General features: G+C 43.8%; 1 protein-coding gene across 2 annotated transcripts in view; it reads right to left on the minus strand.

Annotated features, from left to right (window-relative positions):
* Positions 1-5,130: 5,130 nt before the first annotated feature.
* Positions 5,131-25,083, minus strand: part of LOC121567314 (sodium/potassium-transporting ATPase subunit beta-3) — a 48,218-nt gene continuing 28,265 nt past the window's right edge. Inside the window, exons 2-8 of one of the 2 annotated variants that reach the window (XM_041877261.2) lie at positions 11,624-11,752; positions 9,461-9,559; positions 8,679-8,866; positions 7,845-7,895; positions 7,493-7,512; positions 6,342-6,428; positions 5,959-6,087 (exon numbers count right to left, since the gene is read on the minus strand). In XM_041877261.2, coding sequence (XP_041733195.1) covers positions 6,048-6,087; positions 6,342-6,428; positions 7,493-7,512; positions 7,845-7,895; positions 8,679-8,866; positions 9,461-9,559; positions 11,624-11,752 — 614 coding nt within the window. In that variant the 3' untranslated portion in view covers positions 5,959-6,047. Of the gene's footprint in view, positions 6,088-6,341; positions 6,429-7,492; positions 7,513-7,844; positions 7,896-8,678; positions 8,867-9,460; positions 9,560-11,623; positions 11,753-25,083 lie in introns of both variants that reach the window. The other variant, XM_041877260.2, reaches the window with a different exon arrangement.

Below are 25,083 nucleotides of genomic sequence, written 5' to 3' on the forward strand. Positions count from 1 at the left end.
GCCAGGGGTGCGTATCATCAGCCCGGTCCGGTCCGTTCCTGCTCCACGCACCAAGCCAGGGGTGCGCGTCGTCAGTCCGGCACAACCCGTGCCTGGGTCACCGGTGCCTGATCAGGTACCGGTCAGCTGCTCCACAACGGAGCTTAAGCAATCCGCTCCTTCGATGTCCAGTCCAGCTCCAGCCAGCGGGGCCAGACCGGACCAGGGGCGCTACGGGGGGATTATTGAAGGGTGGTGGTCAAGCCCGGAGCCGGAACTGCCTCCGAGGAGGAATGCCCACCCAGCCCTCCCCTGTTTGGGTTTTGTTCAGGCGCGGTCGCAGTCCGCGCCTTTGGGGGGTACTGTCACACCCTGGTTCTGGGGACTCTATATGTTGAGCCAGGGTGTGTAGTTTCTATGTGTTTATTTTCTGTGTGGTAGTTCTAGTGTTGTATTTCTATGTTGGCCAGAGTGGCTCCCAATCAGAGGCAACGAGTGTCAGCTGTTGCGGGTTGTCTCTGATTGGGAGCCATATTTAAACTGTCTGTTTCCCTTTGTGTTTGGGGGATCTTGTTCCGTTTTTGGTTTGTTGCCGTGTCGGTTGTGTTATACCGAGGACGTCACGTTTTCGTTTTGTTGTTTTGTTCGTGCATTCATTAAATAAATAATATGTTTGCAACTAACGCTGCGCATTGGTCTACTCCATATAACGATCGTGACAATCTGGTCATGGCGTTTAGACTCTGCTCTTCGGGGTGCTCCCGACCCGAGGAAGTACTCAGGTAATTACCCTTATCAAAGCCCAGCTATACTTCAAAATAGAGACAAAACAAAAGTATTCAAATGAGAGACAATTGAGAAACAGGGTTGTAAATCTTACACTGAACAAAAATATAAACAATTTCAAAGATTTTACTGAGTTACAGTTCGTATACAGCAAGTAAATCAGTCAATTGAAATAAATTCATTAGGACCTAATCTATGGATTTCGCATGACTGGGAATACAGATATGCATCTGTTGGTCACTGATAAAAAGTAGGGGCATGGATCAGAAAACCAGTCAGTATCTGGTGTGATCATCATTTGCCTCATGCAGCGCGGCACATCTCCTTCACATAGAGTTGATCAGGCTGTTGATTGTGGGCTGTGGAATGTTGTCCCACTCTTCTTGAATGGCTGTGCGAAGTTTCTGGATATTGGCGATAACTGGAACACGCTGTCGTACGCGTCGATCCAGAGCATCCCAAACATGCTCAATGGGTGACATGTCTGGTGAGTATGCAGGCCATGCAGCTTCCAGGAATTGTGTACAGGTCCTTGCGACATGGGGCCGTGCATTATCATGCTGAAACATGAGGTGATGGCAGCGGATGAATGCCACGACATTGGGCCTCAGGATCTCGTCACGGTATCTCTGTGCATTCAAATTGCAATCGATAAAATGCAATTGTGTTCGTTGTCCGTAGCTTATGCCTGCCCATACCATAACCCCATTGCCACCATGGGGCACTCTGTTCACACAGATGAGACGGTTTCTGACAGTTTGTGCAGAAATTATTTGGTTGTGCAAACCCACAGTTTCATCAGCTGTCCGGGTGGCTGTCTCAGACAATCCCACAAGTGAAGAAGCCAGATGTGAAGGTCCTGGGCTGGCGTGGTTACAAGTGGTCTGCGGTTGTGAGGCAGGTTGGACGTTCTGCCAAATTCTCTAAAACGACGTTGGAGGCGGCTTATGGTAGAGAAATTAACATTTAAATTATCTGGCAACAGCTCTGGTGGACATTCCTGTAGTCAGCATGCCAATTGCGCGCTCCCTCAAAACTTGAGACATCTGTGGTATTGTGTTGTGTGACAAAACTGCACATTTTAGTGTGGCCTTTTGAGAGAATGGCAAGTGTGCAAAGCTGTCATCTAGGCAAAGGGTGGCTATTTGAAGAATCTCGAATATAAAATATATTTTGATTTTGTTCAACACTTCTTTGGTTACTACATTACATTTACATTTACGTCATTTAGCAGACGCTCTTATCCAGAGCGACTTACAAATTGGTGCATTCACCTTATAGCCAGTGGGAAAACCACTTTACAATGTTTTTTTTTCTTTTTTTTCTTTGGGGTGGGGTAAGGGGGGGTAGAAGGATTACTTTATCCTATCCCAGGTATTCCTTAAAGAGGTGGGGTTTCAAGTGTCTCCGGAAGGTGGTGAGTGACTCCGCTGTCCTGGCGTCGTGAGGGAGCTTGTTCCACCATTGGGGTTCCAGAGCAGCGAACAGTTTTGACTGGGCTGATCGAGAACTATGCTTCCGCAGAGGTAGGGGGGCCAGCAGGCCAGAGGTGGATGAATGCAATGCCCTCGTTTTGGTGTAGCCTGATGAGAGCCTGAAGGTACGGAGGAGCCGTTCCCCTCACAGCTCCGTAGGCAAGCACCATGGTCTTGTAGCAGATGCGAGCTTCAACTGGAGTGGAGTGTGCGGAGGAGCGGGGTGACGTGAGAGAACTTGGGAAGGTTGAACACCAGATGGGCTGCGGCATTCTGGATGAGTTGTAGGGATTTAATGGCACTGGCAGGGAGCCCAGCCAACAGCGAGTTGCAGTAATCCAGACGGGAGATGACAAGTGCCTGGATTAGGACCTGTGCCGCTTCCTGTGTAAGGCAGGGTCGTACTCTCCGAATGTTGTAGAGCATGAACCTACAGGATCGGGTCACCGCCTTGATGTTAGCGGAGAACGACAGGGTGTTGTCCAGGGTCACGCCAAGGCTCTTTGCAATCTGGGAGGAGGACACAACGGAGTTGTCAACCGTGATGGCGAGATCATGGAACGGGCAGTCCTTCCCCGGGAGGAAGAGCAGCTCCGTCTTGCCGAGGTTCAGCTTAAGGTGGTGATCCGTCATCCACGCTGATATGTCTGCCAGACATGCAGAGATGCGATTCGCCACCTGGTTATCAGAAGGGGGAAAGGAGAAGATTAGTTGTGTGTCGTCTGCGTAACAATTTAGGAGAGGCCATGTGAGGATATGACAGAGCCAAGTGACTTGGTGTATAGCGAGAATAGGAGAGTGCCTAGAACTGAGCCCTGGGGGACACCAGTGGTGAGAGCACGTGGTGCGGAGACAGATTCTCGCCACGCCACTTGGTAGGAGCGACCTGTCAGGTAGGATGCAATCCAAGAGTGAGCCGCGCCGGAGATGCCCAACTCGGAGAGGGTGGAGAGGAGGATCTGATGGTTCACAGTATCAAAGGCAGCAGACAGGTCTAGAAGGACAAGAGCAGAGGAGAGAGAGTTAGCTTTAGCAGTGCGGAGAGCCTCCGTGACACAGAGAAGAGCAGTCTCAGTTGAATGACCAGTCTTGAAACCTGACTGGTTTGGATCAAGAAGGTAATTCTGAGAGCGATAGCAAGAGAGTTGGCTAAAGACGGCACGCTCAAGAGTTTTGGAGAGAAAAGGAAGAAGGGATACTGGTCTGTAGTTGTTGACATCAGAGGGATCGAGTGTAGGTTTTTTGAGAAGGGGTGCAACTCTCGCTCTCTTGAAGACGGAAGGGACATAGCCAGGCGGTCAAGGATGAGTTGATGAGCGAGGTGAGGTAAGGGAGAAGGTCACCGGAGATGGTCTGGAGAAGAGAGGAGGGGATAGGGTCAAACGGGCAGGTTGTTGGGCAGCCGGCCGTCACAAGTCGCAAGATTTCATCTGGAGAGAGAGGGGAGAAAGAAGTCAAAGCATAGGGTAGAGCAGGACCAGCAGTGTCATTTGACTTAACAAACGAGGATCGGATGTCGTCAACCTTCTTTTCAAAATGGTTGACGAAGTCGTCCACAGAGAGGGAGGGGGGAAGGAGGATTCAGCAGGGAGGAGAAGGTGGCAAAGAGCTTCCTAGGGTTAGAGGCAGATGCTTGGAATTTAGAGTGGTAGAAAGTGGCTTTAGCAGCAGAAACAGAGGAAGAAAATGTAGAGAGGAGGGAGTGAAAAGATGCCAGGTCCGCAGGGAGTCTTTTCCTCCATTTCCGCTCGGCTGCCCGGAGCCTTGTTCTGTGAGCTCGCAATGAGTCGTCAAGCCACGGAGCAGGAGGGGAGGACCGAGCCGGCCAGGAGGATAGGGGACATAGAGAGTCAAAGGATGCAGAAAGGGAGGAGAGGAGGGTTGAGGAGGCAGAATCAGGAGATTGGAGGGAGAAGGATTGAGCAGAGGGAAGAGATGATAGGATGGAAGAGGAGAGAGTAGCGGGAGAGAGAGAGCGAAGGTTGCGACGGCGCATTACCATCTGAGTAGGGGCAGAGTGGGTCAAACGGGCAGGTTGGGTGTTGGAGGAGAGCGAGAGAGAAAAGGATACAAAGTAGTGGTCGGAGACATGGAGGGGAGTTGCAGTGAGATTAGTAGAAGAACAGCATCTAGTAAAGATGAGGTCAAGCGTATTGCCTGCCTTGTGAGTAGGGGGGGACGGTGAGAGGGTGAGGTCAAAAGAGGAGAGGAGTGGAAAGAAGGAGGCAGAGAGAAATGAGTCAAAGGTAGACGTAGGGAGGTTAAAGTCATCCAGAACTGTCAGGTGTGAGCCATCCTCAGGAAAGGAACATGATTCCATATGTGTTTTCATAGTTTTGATGTCTTCACTATTATTCTACAATGTAAAAAAATTGTACAAATAAAGAAACACCTGTACACAGTATATATATATATATATATATATATATATATATATATATATATATATATATATATATATATATATATATATATATTATATATATATATATATATAAAATATACTATTCCAGGTACATGGAGAGAGAAAAAACATTGGGGAAAAACCTCCAGCACCCTGGTATTCTTGCAGGCCCATTCACCAAGGTGTTTTAATGGATCAACATTTCCGTCAATAGACCTTCATCAGGGTTGTTTCCACAGGACCACCATGTGAGGGCAGCATGTCAACACAATAATACAGAGCATTCAACTCCACATTCAAATCCTGGGCTCGGACATAAAGTTGCATTGTTGACAAGGGCTGACATCCGCAGTGTTTACCGTGTGTGATCTCTGCGAATGTCAGGGAATTTGCCATTAAATGGCGCATTGTCAACAGTGCAGTGCACTTGTCCTTTAGTTGAATCCCAGCTATGGAACTAAAAGTAAACAGACACAAACTGAGATATTTCTTTAAAATCATCTTTATTTAAAATTTGTTCTCATACAGACCTCAAGGCATCTGTACAAAGCACAGTTCCCATAGGGGTGTAAAAATCTCTTCCCTTACATGTTGGACAGGTAGGTTGAATTATAAGCAGATATATTTTTGGGCATTTTTCATCCTTAACGTATTCTCTTAATCAATCATCTTAAATTACAGCTATTCATCTATTTCTTAGTTTGATTTCTTACAGCGTTCAGACATAGTGAGCTAAAGACATAAACAGTGTTTATAGCCATCAAGTATGTACATACAGTAACAACACGTCACACACAGCAGACTGCACAGCACTACGGGAGAAATACCACATCAACTCAATGCTCCAAATACAGCTATATACAGGTCCCTACTATGGCACGATGTCGCTACATCACCACTGCCTTTAATGGAGGTGGGGGTGAGAGGTGTGTGTGTATTTGTGTGTGTGTGTTTCATGGGGGGGGTTCATGTTGTTAGTTTATTGTATTTTCCTTTCCATGGTGTGGTGAAGGGCCAAGAGGGGGGCAGGCAGGGAGGTGGAGGAATCACTAACATATGATATGGGATGGGGATTTAAAAAACTCATAAGGAGCACACAACCCTGCTACCGTAGCTTCCCCTGATCCACTCCTCCAGTAGCCAAGGGGGCAGGGCCTGGTCCTGGCCGGATGGAGGGGGGAAGTGGATGAAGGAGGACGGTTCAGTGGAGGTGGGTGAGGGCATTGATTACACTCAAAGACGGCATTGTGCAGCTCTGGTGGTTTTCCTGAACCACTACTCGACCACTTTGACCCGGAACGTGACGCGCCCCAGGAACTTGTCACGGTCGTCACTGTTCCGCAGGTCGGAGCCCTCGATCTTACACTCCACTGTCAGCTCGTTGTTGTAGTCCTCCTTGGCAATCAGAAGCTTGACCGCGACCAGGGGCTGAACGTAGGTTGACTGGCAAACATACAGGGAGAGATGGAGGGAGTCACTGTTAATTCACATAACAGTGGATGTCATTAAAATACACTGGCATTCATTTTGTCTCTGGTGAAAATAGGCCACCCCCATACATTTCCCAGCATTCTCTTCTCCCCAGACTGCCTTGACAATGGTAACATTTACTACTTGTAATTGCAATTAAATTATTCTGCATTCAATCTCATGAACAGTTTCCTTCTCAATATAAATATGTAGCATAATGTACTTACATGCAAATTTTTCCCGTAATAAGGGAAGTACATCTTATCGAACCGCCCCTCGGATGGGAAGTACTGCATCTGCAGGTGGCTTTCTCTCTGTGGGAGGAAGAGGAGGAGGAGGAAGAGGAGGAAGTAGAGGAAGGAGGGGATGAGGAGGAGGAGGAACAGGAGGAGGTGTGAGATCACAGAACTATACATATGAATGCACTGGGAATGTACGAAGCTGCCTCCACCGACTCTCAGAACAACAATCTATCTGACTAACTCTGTACACAACGACATACAACAACCCTGGTGTACAAACAGACACACACACACTGTAGCTTTACACATGTGCACATGGCACGGACCACACGACATAGTGTAAACCACCACACACTCTCACAGTACACAACATAGTTACCACGCATGCGCACGCACACAAAATATAGTTCCCATCCACTCACACATACCCGTACAAACACGCGCACACACACAATCTGCCACCAGATGGTTCTCTATGGGTATCAGAATGGTCTACGGTGGAGAGGAGAAATTCAAATGAATTTAGAGAGAAAGAGGGGGGGGGAGTTAAAACACCAGTGAAAGATTTAAAAGAGCCAGTCTCGATCTTTTGCTGAAGAGTACAGCATCAGTGTTTCTCTGTACACCTTCAAACATTTGCAAACAGGTCACAAAGGTCAGAGTTGACAGTCTCGGTGAGGGAGGGATGAAACCCAGAGCACGTGCGCTGAGAGAGAGAGATGTTGTTAGAATGTCAGAGCCAGAGGAAAACCATGGAAACACCGTTAGTGGGAGTCATGGCGCAGCGGAGCAGGGTTCTAAAATCAATGGAAGGAACCTTTTCAGGTTCCAATACCTTACCATACAGATACATACACCAACTGCCGTTATATACAGTCAGTGACAATAATTACTAAAAAGATCAACACTTTAATATTGACTATTCCTCAGTCTATATTGTCTCTGAGGTGATTAGGTACTGTATAGGGGTTAGATTAGAAAGCTCTACAACATGAACGCCATGAATGCTGTTTAAAGCAGTAGAGGACAAAGCGCCACATCACAGAGGTGGACAGAAGCAGCGCCGAAAGGTAATGGAGAAAGGCTTGGGCTAGGACCATGGGAAAACATAGGGGGGCTAGGACCCAATTTCTTACCCACCAGTGAACTGCTGGCCCTACAGGCAGCGTGGAGAGAAATCAAATACAGACACGTTTGTGAAAACACAGACTGAAACATACATGTGCATACCTACATAACGCACACACACACAAATACAAAAAAACATAGACACAATAGGGAACAAAACCTGTCTCTAAAAGTCCTAGCACACAAAGACACAACCTGGAACACACACACACACACACACACACACACACACACACACACACACACACACACACACACACACACACACACACACACACACACACACACACACATACACACACACATACACACACACAATTAATTGTGACACCCAAAAGAAAAACAGTTTGTTTGCTTTACCTTAGCTGTGCAGTTAATGTAGGGGTCCCCGCGCGGTTTCAGTCCAATGATCTGTAGGAGTGAGAAGAATATCATAAAGACTATTATAGCAACCTTTTGTGAGTTTCATACCCATTCCACAAGCTTGTTTACATGAAAAATGATCAAGACACACCAGATTTCAGAATGGTCTCAAAAATGGAAGCACTGATTTGAGTTAAAAGATGTTAAGAAGTAGCTCAGTTAGTGACACAATGAGGTAATTTGATTTGAGCTGGCCGTATAGGGACCAGTCAGTAGATCGGGCACATGTGTGCTGCCTGCTTATTGAAGGGCCAGGGACTTTGACTGTCATAAACATAGCTGCCTCAGAGATGCCTAAGAATCTTCTTAATGGCCCCTGATCGGATTCATTAAGTTGGATTTAACTGAATACCAGTCAGGCTACACAGAGGCCAATCAATTCAGTCTGACCTGAGATGCTGACACAGAATGCCCTGTCGACACAGAGGATATTCCAAATAGTGATTAAGAAACAAGTGCAGTGGAAAGGACAGAGAATATGCACTTTTCAATATGAATTTGAACAAACTCTACTTCTGCATGAAGACAGAGAGAGGATACACTGAAAAGCTGTCCAAAGGCAATGGATCTAAGATAGGGAGGTACTCGTGTAGGGGAGGTAGTTCAGTGAACCATGCTTGTGTGATGAGTAACCTTGCCTGAGACCTGAAGACTTGTGTTAGCTCCCAGAGCTAATGGCTTTAAGGCTTAAGCGCCAGTCTATAGGATTTAGCTCAGTGGGCTAGCATTTTCAGAAGAGCAGATCTGACAATCCCCAGTCGGGGCACTCACCCTGTTCATCTTGACGAGGACGCAGGGTTTCCCCTCGGCGTAGCCAAAGGTGGTGTCAGACAGGCCGGAGCACTGCCGGAGCAGACTGCGCTTGAACTGACACACCTTCTTCTCCTCCTGATCATCCTGCTCATAGTACTCTCCCACCATACACAGTTCGTTCTTCTCCTGCACAGTGTCGTTGTATTCTGAGGGGACCCAACATAGGGCACAGACACAAGTTCCACTGTATTTGACAGCCTGCTATTTACCTGGTACAGACAGTATTCACCTAAATATTACATGTCAAAATTGTAGCTAATAATTATGTCACAGTAACATATTCATTACTTGTATGTTTCTTTGGGATACATATTACATAATCAGTTAGCCAGTTTTGTGTTGCATGTAAAACGTAGTTAGTATGCATACGCCAGTGGAGGCTGCTGAGGGTAGGACGGCTCATAATAATGGTTGTAATGGCGCGAATGGAATGGCATCAAGCCATGTGTATTCCGCTCCAGCCATTACCACGAGCCCATCCTCCCCAATTGAGGTGCCACCAAACTCCTGTGGCATACACATATTCCAGTGCCACTGCCAAGGATTACAGTGTCCTTTGAAGTCAGGTAGAATACACACCTTAGTCATGTATACAAAGTGTAATCAACTGCAACAACTTAAACTCAAATTTCCTTTACCATGGTGACCCAACACTAATACTGTATTTGTTCATAGGAGTGATATGTACACATTCTTTAGAAAAAACTGAATGGGACTGAAAGAGGGGTTCTATCACTCACGCTGAAGGAAGTTCTCCAGATGCTGGACATACTGGTCGTACTGCTTAGGGTCGGTGTGGTTGAAGACGATGTCCAAGGACCGGGGCCTGATCACCAAACCTGAGGACAGGTAGGGGGAAACATGTCACGTCAACTGTCTGCACCTACTAATGTTATGGAGATGGTCCAGTGAACCTCGCTCACGTGACGAGTATCCTTGCCTGAGATCTGAAGATTTGTGTTAGCTCCCCGAGTGAATGCCTGGGCTTTAGCTCAGCAGGCTAACTCAATTATGGTGTCACGCAAATGACCCCAATTCAAATCCAGTCAGTCACACTAATGCAATTCATATATCATATGACAGATATAATATTATTGTTATAAAAATCTTATACTTACAACCAGCCACATGTATTGCTTATGCTGCCTGACATTGTTCGAATGGGTTGCGGAGAGAGTTGTTAAAAAAAAAAATGTTTAATTAGCTAAGAAAAGTTTTCAAAACAGCAAATGTTATTAACACTCGCCAGATGAAACCCTGCTGGCAAAGAGGGTCAGCTGTGACCAACCGTCAAGACAGGGTCTGCGTCCCAAATGTCACCCTATTCCCTATATAGTGCACTACCTATGACCAGAGCCCTATGGGTCCTGCTCAGAAGTATTGCACTATATAGGGAATAGGGTGACATTTGGGACTCATCCAGGCCGTCTGCAAACGGCGAGGCCGAGGAGGCTTTATTATCAGGACGCTGTGATGGAATTTGACTCGTGGCTGATTCAGACGAGTACGTCTTAGTTGTGACCTCAAGGTGTCAACACCCAGGACCCCATTAGAAGACAGGGGTGACAGATGACACAATGGAAGGACTCCAAAAGAGGGGACAATGGGAGACATAGAGTGAGAGAAGAGAAGAGAGGATGAGAGGAGACTGTGGGTGGAATTAATTGTCATGAGAGGAGTGTGTGTGTGTGTGTGTGTGTGTGAAAGAGAGAGAGAAGCTTGCTATACTATAACTGCATTCTACAAATGTTTTGCCAAACCCCAAAAAGAGGCTAGTCAGAAGATTTGCATTTTAGCTGCAGCTCTGCAGGTTCTGCTACACCACCTTAGAAACTTGGCACACAGCACATTTTACAAGAGCAGGATGAGTCAAAAGATAGAATCTCATTTGAGAAGGTTGGCTGCGAATGGCGGAGGGCATAAATCCACATTATGGCTCAATTGGTAGAGCATGGTGCTTGCAACAGCGATATCATGGGTTCGATTCCTGCTGGGGCCATCCTTACAAAAATGAATGACTGTGAGTCTCTTTGGAGAAAGGCATCTGCTAAATGGCATATATTATTATTATTATATACAGTATTAGGACTTGTAGGCCTAAAGGAGAGGAGTTAGTTTTCATGATGGCCTCTCTGTCAGGGCCATGGAGATGGAGAGGAGCTGTGGGGACAGAACAGATGGGTGCTGTACTGGTGGACCAGCGGGAGGATGCCTGCACAGCCTGGGAGACAGACTCTCTCACTCCTACACACACACAACTCTGCTCCATAATTCACAGGATCACATTTCTAACTTCTCTCTTTTTTTTTACACTGACACAGTATTAATTAATGGGTTCTGAGACTCGGTCGGTAGTTTTTCATTTCTAAAATGTGTTTGACTGATCTGTTTATTCCAGCTCCTCTGTCACGCCAGTAAGGGCTTCAGTGGGACATGGCAGCAGAGTCCGAGACACTGTGCAGGCCAGGCCAGGCGCTAGCAGAGACAACTCTGGCGTTAGTGAGAGAGCCTTGTCTATGTGTCAACAGCAGTCCAGATGCGATGCGGTCCGTGAGAGATAATGCCATGTTTGAGAGAGAGTGGACATATTCATATTTTATGTGTGTGTGTGAAGAGAGAGAGAGAGAGACAGAAAGGAAGATTGAGAGAGAGAGAGAAAGAGCGAGAGAGAGAAAGAGAAAGAGAGAGAGACAGAAAGGAAGATTGAGAGAGAGAGAGAAAGAGCGAGAGAGAGAAAGAGAGAGAGAGAGACAGAAAGGAAGATTGAAAGAGAGAAAGAGAAAGAGCGAGAGAGAGAAAGAGAAAGAGCGAGAGAGAGAAAGAGTAAGTGAATGGGTGAATTTCAATATGAGCACTGTTCTGTTTAGGTTGAGTGTCTGTTTTGCTGCAGCATAATAAGTCACCTGGACTGGCCACTCGGTCGCGGTACGTAGGAATGTTGTCGTCCAGTGTCTGCAGCATGACCCACATGGTGAGCGTGAACATCCCCGCCAGGAAGCCATAGAAGACCAGGTAGAAAAGCAATATCAGGGCTGAGGAGAGAGAGAGAGAGAGAGAGAGAGAGAGAGAGAGAGAGAGAGAGAGAGAGAGAGAGAGAGAGAGAGAGAGAGAGAGAGAGAGAGAGAGAGAGAGAGAGAGAGAGAGAGAGAGAGAGAGAGAGAGAGAGAGAGAGAGAGAGAGAGAGAGAGAGAGAGAGAGAGAGAGAGAGAGAGAGAGAGAGAAATTATTCTCTGTTAATCACACAATCTTGGCTCAACAGATCAAAAGCATTCTTCCCATCAGTGTAAGTCATGTGACTTTATTCTTTGTCCCCATAATTATTTTGGCAGTTTGACAGTGTGTGTGTGTACATGTTTTACTATACTTGTGACTACCAGAAGTCCTCACAAGAAGAGTAAACCAACAACAATTCAGAGAAGTGAGGACACGTTGCCAGTTTAGGGATTAGGTTTAGGGTTATGGTTAGAATTAGGGTTAGGGTTAGGGTTAAGCTTTTACTGCAGTGGGCTAAATCAGGGTCACGCAGAGTGTTTCTTGGTAGTCTTTAATAAACATCACAAACATGGTTATGGGCTTAAAAAAGAAGACGCCTGTACCATGTCAGATATAGAGTTGAAATGTATTACATTTTGAGTTTGCATCCAAATATTACACTTTATATACATCACAGAAGACTGAAATATAACAAAAGCGTTTGACATAGAAACACCAGACAGGTTTTAAAAAAATGTTTATTAATTGTAAATCATGAAAAATATTAATAACATACCACCCATGAGGCCACTAGAGGACGATTTGATCATTTGACTGCAGGAAAGGGTTGTAACTACGGTTAGGGGTTAAGGTTAGGGAAAATTGGATTTTGAATGGGAATCAATTGTTGGACCCCAAAAAGTCCTCACAAGTATAATAAGACATAGCTGTGTGTGTGTATATATATATATATATATATATATATATATATGAAAGAAAGAAAGAAAGAAAGAAAGAAAGAAAGAAAGAAAGAAAGAAAGAAAGAAAGAAAGAAAGAAAGAAAGAAAGAAAGAAAGAAAGAAAGAAAGAAAGAAAGAAAGAAGATTTACTGTTTGTGACAACGCACCTTACCCCTTTCAATCTCATTGTAAATCAATGAATTCTCCCATGAATCTCTGTCAAAGACTCCATCAATGTCTCCATTTTGGCCATATCAAACTAGGGGCTCTAGTATCGCGGAAGTTCAGCATTACAGCGTGATTGATAAAGACTGCATTCACCGTATATGTCGGCTCAATCTTTAACACTTCAGTGATACAGATTGAATAGAGCCCTAAGCCCTACTGATACTACTCTATCCACAGACCCTCTCCAGGCTGAAATAGATACACTACTGAGCCAAACTGTACTGCGCTAGCCTGGTTACGCATCCACCATAGTTCCCGGAACCATGCTAGAGAGGACAATGTGAAAGAAAATATCAGGAACAGCACAGCACACACACACAGAGAGAGAGACAGAGAGACAGAGAGACAGAGAGACAGAGAGACCTGGCTCTCAAGAGAAGACAGGCTATGTGCCCACTGCCCACAAAATGAGGTGGAAACTGAGCTACACTTCCTAACGTCCTGCCAAATGTATGACTACATTAGAGACACATATTTCCCACAGACCCACAAAGAATTTGAAAACAAATTAAACATTGATAAACTCCCATATCTGTTAGGTGAACTGTGCAATCACATCAGCCCATTGCCATGAGAAATCTGACCAGAGTATCTTCTTCCATATGTTTGGGGCGTCTCCCACATGCCTTTTGGTGAACACCAAATGTGTTTGCTTATTTTTTTCTTTAAGCAATGGCTTTTTTCTGGCTACTCTTCCGTAAAGCCCAGCTCTGTGGAGTGTACGGCTTAAAGTGGTCCTATGGACAGATACTCCAATCTCCGCTGTGGAGCTTTGCAGCTCCTTCAGGGTTATCTTTGGTCTCTTTGTTGCCTCTCTGATTAATGCCCTCCTTGCCTGATCCGTGAGTTTTGGTGGGCGGCCCTCTCTTGGCAGGTTTGTTGTGGTGCCATATTCTTTCCATTTTTTAATAATGGATTTAATGGTGCTCCGTGGGATGTTCAAAGTTTCTGATATTGTTTTATAACTCAACCCTGATCTGTACTTCTCCACAACTTTGTCCCTGACCTGTTTGGAGAGCTCCTTGGTCTTCATGGTGCCGCTTGCTTGGTGGTGCCCCTTGCTTAGTGGTGTTGCAGACTCTGGGGCCTTTCAGAACAGGTGTATATATACTGAGATCATGTGACACTTAGATTGCACACAGGTGGATTTTATTTAACTAATTATGTGACTTCTGAAGGTAATTGGTTGCACCAGATCTTATTTAGAGGCTTCATAGCAAAGGGGGTGAATACATATGCACGCACCACTTTTCCGTTATTTATTTTGTATAATTTTTTTAAACAAGTTATTTTTTTCATTCCACTTCACCAATTTGGTCTATTTTGTGTATGTCCATTACATGAAATCCAAATAAAAATCCATTTAAATTACAGGTTGTAATGCAACGAAATAGGAAAAACGCCAAGGGGGATGAATACTTTTGCAAGGCACTGTATGAAGAGACATCGTATAAAGAGAAGATAGGATGATGCAGGGAAAACAAGATATGGATGGAGAAAGATGGTATGTGAGAGAAAAATACAGCTTATTTCCTGTAGTCTCTGAGGTAAGCTGTGCGTCTATAAATGAGTGAGGGGAGGACAGATAAGTGATGGCACAGCACTGGCCTGAGGAAGAGAAGAGCTGGGTAGGGAGCGTCAGATAGATCAGAGCTACACACACACACACACACCCATATGGATACACTCATGCACACACACATATGGATACACTCATGCACACACACATATGGATACACTCATGCACACTCACATATGGATATGTACAGACATATACACACACACACGCATATGGATGCACAAACACACACATGCATGCATTATCACATCCATCATCTATCACAGCGTTAGTGCAAGATTGACAAATGCACGCATGCGCATCTTTAGATGGCAGGCTCATGTAAAATCAATGTAGAATCCACCCTGATTAAATCAGATAGACCTCTCTTTTTTTAAAGTCTTAACAAAACGCTGGAAATTTATTCGACCACTTGTGATGCTATAACTGGAATTAGGATTGACACTCCAACACATCCTCTTGGAGCACTGTCGGGATGTATCCAGTCACACCACTCCCCCAAAAAACAGCCAGCATTAGAAAGCCATTTCCATCGGAAAGCCATTGGTCATTAGGACTGAGATGCCAAGTGCTTTTATTGCCTCGGAATAGCTAAGTGTGACCTTTCAGGAAGCCTGGGCTACATCCCAAATGGCACCCAATTCCCTATTTAGTGCACAATTGTTTACCAGAGCCTGAATCCTGGTCAAAAGTAGTGTACTATATATATATATATATACAGTTGAAGTCGGAAGTTTACATACATGTTTTCAACCACTCTACAAATTTCTTGTTAACAAACTATAGTTTTGGCAAGTCGGTTAGGACATCTACTTTGTGCATGACACAAGTAATTTTTCCAACAATTGATTACAGACAGATTATTTCACTTATAATTCACTGTATCACAATTCCAGTGGGTCAGAAGTTTACATACACTAAGTTGACTGTGCCTTTAAACAGCTTGGAAAATTCCAGAAAATGATGTCTTGGCTTTAGAAGCTTCTGGTAGGCTAATTGACATCATTTGAGTCAATTGGAGGTGTACCTGTGGATGTATTTCAAGGCCTACCTTCAAACTCAGTGCCTCTTTGCTTGACATCATGGGAAAATCAAAAGAAATCAGCCGAGACCTCAGAAAAAAATCTTGTAGACCTCCACAAGTCTGGTTCATCTTTGGGAGCAATTTCCAAACGCCTAAAGGTACCACGTTCATCTGTACAACCAATAGTACGCAAGTATAAACACCATGGGACCACGCAGCCGTCATACCGCTCAGGAAGGAGACGTGTTCTGTCTCCTAGAGATTAACGTACTTTGGTGCAAAAAGTGCATATCAATCCCAGAACAACAGCAAAGGACCTTGTAAAGATGCTGGAGGAAACAGGTACAAAAGTATCTATATCCACAGTAAAACGAGTCCTATATCGACATAACCTGAAAGGCCGCTCAGCAAGGAAGAAGCCACTGCTCCAAAGCCGGCATAAAAAAGCCAGACTACGGTTTGCAACTGGACATGGGGACAAAGATCGTACTTTTTGAAGAAATGTCCTCTGGTCTGATGAAACAAAAATAGAACTGTTTGGCCATAATGACCATCGTTATGTTTGGAGGAAAAAGGGGGCTGCTTGCAAGCCGAAGAACACCATCCCAACCGTGAAGCACGGGGGTGGCAGCATCATGCTGTGGGGGTGCATTGCTGCAGGAGGGATTGGTGCACTTCACAAAATAGATGGCATCATGTGGAAGGAAAATTATGTGGATATATTTAAGCAACATCTCAAGACATCAGTCAGGAAGTTAAAGCTTGGTCGCAAATGGCTCTTCCAAATGGACAATGACCCCAAGCATACTTCCAAAGTTGTGGCAAAATGGCTTAAAGACAACAAAGTCAAGGTATTGGAGTGGCCATCACAAAGCCCTGACCTCAATCTTATAGAACTGAAAAAGCGTGTGTGAGCAAGGAGGCCTACAAACCTGACTCAGTTACACCAGCTCTGTCAGGAGGAATTGGCCAAAATTCACCCAACTTATTGTGGGAAGTTTGTGGAAGGCTACCCAAAATGTTTGACCCAAGTTAAACAATTTAAAGGCAAAGCTACCAAATACTAATTGAGTGTATGTAAACTTCTGACCCACTGGGAATGTGATGAAATAAATAAAAGCTCTACTATTTCTCTACTATTATTCTGACATTTCACATTCTTAAAATAGAGTGGTGATCCTAACTGACCTAAGACAGGGAATCTTTACTAGGATTAAATGTCAGGAATTGTGAAAAACTGAGTTTAAATGTATTTGGCTAATGTGTATGTAAACTTCCGACTTCAACTGTATGTATTGGATAATGGCACAATCATTTGGGCTTTTTTGGGGCTTGGGCTCATAAATGTCGTAGGGCTCATAAAATGTATTCAATATATGGCTTATCAGGCTCAGGCAGCATCAGGTTTTGATTTTCATGCTGATCAAAGCTCTAATCAAATCCAGACATATTTATATTCTTTATAATGATTTTGAATGACACTTCAGGTTTTGAAGGGAAATACCGGGTTACCGGAGAGAAAAGTGATTTATTCTCGGGATGGAACATTTGTAAAATACAGGGAAAATATTCAACCCTAGTGCCATCCTTAAACCACATTACTTCAGACAGACTTTTTGTATTTTGTCAAAAAAGGATTGAACCTTTTGCTTTTCTATCAGGGGGTCATACATTGATGGACCACAGAGACTCCAGATGGACTATCTGTAATTTGTCTGACATTTCATATCAAAAGTTGAAATGAGTGCATTTTTTATGTGTTTAATTAATCTTTGTCTGGGCCAATGGGTCCAGACCCTTCCACTCATCTTTTCCACTGCTCACGTTCTTTACTTGGTCGCATGTAACTGAATCTTGTCAGCCACATACTTTGTGTGGCTGTGACCCCCTTCAGTGGTGGGCCGTGGGGGTTATTAATACCCAAGGGAGAGTCAGAGGGGATGGGTATTAGGGGTGTGGTGGGTGTCCCAGGGAAAGTGAAGACTAGGGGTGGGGTGTGTGTGTGTGTGTGTGTGTGTGTGTGTGTGTGTGTGTGAGGACTACGGGTGCGTTGTTTGAATGTATCCCTGGGGTAATGGGGACCAGGGGTGTGGAGGTGTACATTACAGAGCCCAAAGAATGCCAAGAACACGTGGTGGGCAATCAGACAGCTCTTTGGGAAAGTGTTTTAACTTCTGTAAACTGACACGCATGAGTGCATGGTCTCTCCACAGGCCTTGGTGCTGTCCTTACTTTTTCCACGAACCCATGTCAACATACACACTTACGTGGAGGAACACAAATATGCAATTACACACACACCAAGTCTCTCACACACCAGCCTGGTACATGCATCATAGGTAATTTATTTCCATGTTCATACCAGGCCCGTGACTCAAACCAGCCATTTCCCTTAAATATAATACCAGTCCAGGACAGTCACACTCGCCGACCACCACGGACAAGCTCACTCTCCCTGCCTGTCTCATTACACTATGATCAGAGCCAGCTGCAGACAATGATCAGCTAGAAGGAAATCAGATTTTCAAAATTGTTATGCTATATTTACAATTATATAAATTATATGCAACAAATTTTCCACCAACCGGTTCCTGTGCAAATGCACATCACTCAACCAATAAGCAACGCATAACTGCATACTGATTTCCAACTTTGAGAGCTTATCATCATAGTTTGCGTTTTCAACACAAACAATCAAGTACATCGATCTTGACAAACCGAAAATACATCCCTCCCTACTCAGCATTGAAGGCTTGGTTTAACAATCTCCTAATGTCATGAAACGTTTTAGTGTTTTGTAACAGATGTCTATTTCCATTAATCGAATGGCCGTTGCGCAGTTTGGATGCTGGAATTATATTGGAGTGGATGAACATGCATAGTCAGAATAAAACATTGTGACTAGTTGTGTTTATGCCACACAATAAAAGGTAATACATTTTAAAAGTTAAATTACAAATATTTAGGAACATAGGCCTATGTGGCCACACTACATAGGACGACTTGGGAGAATGTGCGATGGGCAACAGACAGAGCATAAGTATCAGAAGTAAAAATACAGCCAGACTGTCATGCTACTGTGCCTTTCTATAATCTGTCGAGTAGACCCACAACTGATCCAAATGGAATGAATGGAATGAAACGTTCAAATAACAGGGTTTTTAAGCCATTAGTCAAATGGCATTTTCACTGCAGTTTACAGCCTAGAGTAGAATTGTACTAAATTGTACTCACTTGAAAACAATAATGCAATTATTCATTGGATTGTGGTGTTATAGGCTAGTCTACAGTATGTAGGATAATTGTATTGTCCCTAAACAAGATCAATAGGGGAGCTTTTTGGGCTGTGTGTTTTCACTGTTCTTTCATGTGCAATGACACAGCTGGCCTCCCCACTGCCTTTCAGCTACTGTATTCTTCCATCTTGTGGATTTATATAGAAAATTGGTGCATTGTTGAATGATTTTATGTGTGGTATGATTTCTAGTTAATTTATTGCAAATCTGGACAAACGATCCAACTACCATTATTGCAGGGTTTCCGTTATATATATATAAAATATGGCGTCGGACCAGCAGCATTTTAATTTACCGGACAGTTGAGAAATGTACAGGACCCATATGCATTGGGTGCATAACCGTATTAGGGCGTCCACCCACGGTGCTCAGATTGACAGAAATCACATTTAGATGATGGTAATTCATCTCAACGGAACATGCACATCGGGGATACAACGGCGTGCATCCTTCTTACTGAATTCCAATGCGCATTTGAAGAATAACTGTCCCCATGTAGTTTTCCTCAGCCAACATGACGAGTAGCGAACAGCAAAATCACTAGTCTATATCATGTGTCAAACTCATTCCACGGAGGGCCGAGTGTCTGCGGGTTTTCGCTCCCACCCTTGTACTTGATTGATGAATTAAGGTCACTAATTAGTAAGGAACACCCCTCACCTGGTTGTCTAGGTCTTGATTGAAAAAAAAACAATGTCACAATGTTTCCATTTCTATTGTCAAGTGACAGTCTTTTTTAAATTGAAACGACCAAATGTCGGCCTTTTACCAGAGACGAAATTTTTTACGCATGAACTGTTTATTTTCATACATTCGGTAGCCTATGCTACAAAATATAATATTCTGCCCATATGAAAACATTTATTTTAGGCCGTAGCCTAAAGAACATCTACATGATTTAATGAAAAGCAGCAAATACACAACATTGCTTTCACACAAAAACAGTAAATAGGCTCCAGCTAGCTTCACAGTTTCCCCACCAAATAGGCCTACAAGGAAACTCGATGTATCTCGACGATGTTAAGCACATTGCTTATCTTTACAACAGGAGTATAGCCTACCTGGCTGGCATGAAAATGAACCATGGGAAAAGCGTCCTCCTGTCACTCAGAATACAGGATCTCGAGGGGCGGAGCTAGCATGTTGGAGTGAACGGCTGTGTGTGAGAGGCTCCTGCAACTTTTTTGCGAAAAAATCTAACCTAAATTACTTTATGGCACTAGTTACAACAAACGTTTCTTTCTAATACAATATTGTAACTTCTATGTGAAAATGCCGAGTAATAAGCGACCAAAGGACAATAAATCCACATCGGAGGCCTACTCCCCACCAAACAACGAGACAGACATGGCGGAAGGCACAGGTAACAACGTGACACTTACAGAACTTACCCGGGCTTTGGGAGAACTACGTGTTGCTATAGCGGAGGATCTTAAGGCTACTATTGCTGAACTGGACACTAAAATAGAGAGCACCGTTCGAACGGTCACTTCGCAGGGCCAGAGTATTGTGGACCTTGAGAAAGCTTCTGAATTCAACGCTGGTAGGATCGACGAGTTAGAGAAGCTATGCACCTCATTGCAGGATAGTGTACAGAGGCTTTCTATGAGAGTGGTCGACCTGGAGGGCAGATCCAGGCGTCATAACCTTCGCGTTGTGGGTCTGGCAGAAGGGGTGGAGGCGGGCTCTCGCCCCACCGACTTCTTCGCCAAGCTACTGAAGGAAGCAATGGGACCGGATGTTTTGGCTTCGGATCCCCTACTGGACCGTGCACATGGTGCCCTTGTCCCAGTGCCTGGACCGGGCCAGCGTCCTCGCCCAGTGATCATCTGTTGTCACAGTTTCAAGACCAAGGATCTTATCCTGCGCGAGGCTCGAATGAGGGGCAACCTGTTACATAAAGGGCACCCCTTTCGTGTCTATGAGGATTATGCGCCCGATGTGGCAAAGCACCGCGCTGGCTACAGAGATGTCATGACCAAACTCTACAAACTCCATCTTCGCCCAGCCTTGCTCTTCCCTGCAAGACTAAGAATTACCCCGCCTTCTGGGGAAAAGATTTGGCTCTCCTCGGTTTTGGACACAGAGAAGTTTATCCGGGAATAGACGCCAATCCCCCGTACAGGTTAGAGTGCCTTGTCATTGTGTGTTAGGGTCTGCTCATGGACCCGAATCCATACTATACCATAACGGGTGAAACCGTATTAAACGGTCTCAGCAAGGGCTACCGAACATGTAATACGCCGAGCTGACCAATGGAGGGCGGTCAGAGCTCTCATTTAACGTTAATTTCACTTTCATTCCGACTGGGTTTTGAGCAATGACTGTTTGGGAGGCCATCCAAGTCGGATATAATAATTGCCATTTAGACCTTTTCGTGATAAATTTTTGTGTATGGTTCCTCCTTGGCTCTCGCATTGACACTTTCGGATGGATATACTTACATTCCCCCATTTTTTGTTTTGTTTCGTTATTTATTTTTCAATTCTTACATTATTCCTATTACCATACCATGTATTTATTGCTTGCAGGGGTCTGGGGGTGATGGTTGGGAAGGGGCAGACGCAGACACCTGGATAGCAAGTTGATGCTTTGTGCTGTTCTGCCTTTGTCATAGCCTGGCCCGCTCTCACGATTTGATTCCCACCAGCCCTCCCTGGTGCTTGTGTCTGTGTAGGTGTGCGTATATATAATAATAATTATTTGTACTTTATTATTATTTTCTCTTAGCATTTTAGTATTATGTGTATATTTTAAATTAGTATAGATTATTATTCTGGGGTATGAATGTTTGTGTATGTAGATGTGTGTGTATGGGTGTATGTGTGTGTATGTATCTGTATATATTTAAGAATATTTATTTTATATCTATATTTTTTTGTATGTGTATGTATACATGTGTTTGTATGTGTATGTATGTGTGTGTGTGTGTGTGTATGTGTGTGTGTATGTATATATGTGTGTATGTGTGTGGGTGCACGTGTGTGTATACTGTAGGTGTGTGTGTGTGCGTATATTATATTATTATTTATTTTATTTTTACTTTATTTTTTATTTTATTTTTATTTATTTTTGATTGGGGGGTACGTTCAATTTATCAAAATCCTTGTTCCCATCTCCTAACCCACAATATGTAACTGTACTGCTGTCTATGTCGGTTACTGATGGTTTATGTTTAGACCGGCATTGCTTAGCAATAGAATCTTGTGATGATACATCTTGCTTATCTCAGGGATTGACCCAAGATGAACCTTAAGTGCGCAATATGTTTAAGTTGCAACTTATTCTGTTTAGGTTTATTAGATGCTAATTGAACACTTTAAGCGCGGGAGCCTCCTCAGTTCATATGTTAGTAGAAGTTTTAGGATAGTGAGAGGTGAACGTATAGTTGGGATTTTCTTTTTGTTTTACCTCTTGTTCGAGGTCGCGCCGTGCTTTTTTGGCATCGGCCAGACAATGTGTTTATTTTTATTTTCATATTTTTTTTGTCCTATTTGTGTATGCCTGTTAAATGTGGGTTGATGGGGGGTAAAGGTTGGGGAAAGTAGGGGAACAGGGTAAAGGTGCTTGCGGGGGGAGGGTGGGTTGGATACTGCTCGGGTGTAGGTGCTACATATGCTGATCATGATGGTTTGGTGCGCTTTCTTACCTTTTTAGTGAGTTACATGTTATGCAGGCCACCATAGGAACTACAAATGAGAGGAGGGTGGGGCTTACATTCACTTCCTGGAATGTCAAGGGTTTAAACGAACCAATTAAGAGAGGCAAGGTCCTAGCCCACTTGAAAGCACTTTCGTCTGATATTATATTTTTGCAAGAAACCCATCTGAAAAACAATTCTCATAACAGACTTAAATGTAAGTGGGTGGGGCAAGTGTATCACTCTAACTTCTCTGCCAAAACGAGAGGCACAGCGATTCTGGTACGGAAAGGAATTCCCTTTCTACATGAAACCACTATTGTGGATAAAGAGGGTCGTTATGTGATCGTAATAGGAGAGATCCACTCTACTTCTCTACTAAATATCTATGGGCCAAACATTGATAACCCCTCTTTTTTCAAAAGAGTCCTTGCCCTGATTCAAGATATCTCACATACTAATCTGATCATTGGAGGGGACCTTAACTGTGTACTAGACCAATATTTGGATAGATCCTCTACCCCTACCTCCTATTCAAGCGAATTCTTGAATACCTACATAAAAAATTAGAACTTATTTGATATATGGAGGATCTCTAACCCTACGGGTAGGGAATACTCCTTTTACTCTCATGTTCACAATGTATATACTCGAATTGACTACTTTTTGGTTGATGCCAAACTACTCCCCTATACCTGTAATGTGAGATATCATGATATTATAATCTCTGACCACAGTCCACTCACCTTCTCCCTGAGATTGGGTGACATCGTACCAAACGAGAGGGTCTGGAGGTTGAATCCTCAGCTCCTCACAGAACCAACATTCTGTGAACATCTTAAAGACCAAATTACATTTTTCTTTGATACCAACGACAACACAGAGACTTCCCCAGCATTATTGTGGGAAACGCTGAAGGCGTATTTGAGAGGCTGTATCATCTCCTTTCAGACTGCCAGGAGTAGGCAAAACAGAAGAAAATTGGTAGAACTGGAGGGACAAATTCACTTACTGGATAGGGAGAATGCTAGACATCCATCTATGGAGAAACATAAAAAAAATTATGTCTTTAAAATGTAAATACAATCAGATCCTCTCGGCTAAAATTGCTAAATCTTTTCTCTATGCCAAGCAAAAATATTTTGAGTTTGGTGACAAACCACACAAATTACTCGCCAGACAACTTCGAAAAAATGTGAGTGACTGAATGATTCACAAAGTTAAATCTGCATCTGGGGAATTACTCTCCTCCCCCAAAGACATCAATGACAGATTCCGTCAGTTTTATGAGACTCTATATACATCTAAAGCGGATCCTAATCCCTTAATTATGCAAAACCTTTTGGAGGACTGTAATCTTCCTGCCCTGAACCAGTAAGACTCTAACTTCCTGAATAAGGAAATATCTCTTGAAGAAATTAGAGAAACAATTAAATCTCTAAAGAGTGGCAAGACCCCGGGCCCAGATGGATACCCTGGTGAATTCTATAAAACATTCAGCAACATGCTCTCTCCCTACCTGCACAAACTGTTGGTTTGGGCCAATGAGGATCGAGCTCTCCCATCTACTTTGGATGAGGCGTTTATTACAGTTATACATAAGAAGGGTAAAGATCCGGAAGAGGTAGGGTCATACAGACCAATATCCCTCCTTAATACAGACCAAAAGATTTTAGCAAAAACTCTGGCTAACAGGCTTAGCACTTTAATTGGAAAATTGGTCCATTCGGACCGGACCGGCTTTATCCCTAACAGAAACTCATTCTTCAATTTCAGGCACCTCTTCAACATTATGTATTCTCAGAGGTTACCTAACGTGGACCTTGCCGTTATATCTCTTGACGCCGAAAAGGCCTTTGACCAAGTTGAGTGGCCCTATCTATTCAAGGTCCTACAGAAATTTTATATTGGAGATGGGTTCATAAATTGGATCCAGCTTTTATATAGGAACCCCTGTGCGAGAATACTCACTAACCAATCACTGTCGCTCCGATTTAACCTTTACAGAGGGACAAGGCAGGGTTGTGCGCTGTCGCCTATGCTCTTCGCCCTAATTATTGAATCTCTCGCTCAAGCGATCAGATCTCATTCAGCAATACACGACTATAATACTAAAGATACTCTAAATAAGATTTCCCTATACGCAGATGATATTCTCCTCTATGTAACAGAACCCCAAGCTAGTATTCCAGCTATTCTTGAGGTGATTCATTTGTTTGGTACCTTCTCGGGATACAGAATAAATTGGAACAAGAGTGAATTAATGCCCATACGGTTGCAAAACACCTCCTGGCTAGAACATCTTCCAGTTAAGTTATCTTCAGAAAAATGTATCTACATTGGAATTGTAGTTACCAAACAATACTCCTTACTATTTAAAGAGAATTTCCCCTCTCTGATGCAAAATCTCAAGGCAAACATACAATTTTGGAGAACTCTCCCAATTTCTCTGCTTGGAAGAATTAATGCCATTAAAATGGTCTTCCTCCCACAACTGCTCTACCTATACCAGAACATCCCAGTAAATCCTTTCATAAACAACTGGACTCTATTATCAATCCTTTCATCTGGGATTATAAAACACACAGGATAGGTAAAAAACACCTATGTAAATCCAAGATGGAAGGAGGATTGTCTCTCCCAAATTTTATATTTTACTATTGG

Source organism: Coregonus clupeaformis, chromosome 6, assembly GCF_020615455.1.
Source record: "Coregonus clupeaformis isolate EN_2021a chromosome 6, ASM2061545v1, whole genome shotgun sequence".
Classification (NCBI taxonomy): domain Eukaryota; kingdom Metazoa; phylum Chordata; class Actinopteri; order Salmoniformes; family Salmonidae; genus Coregonus; species Coregonus clupeaformis.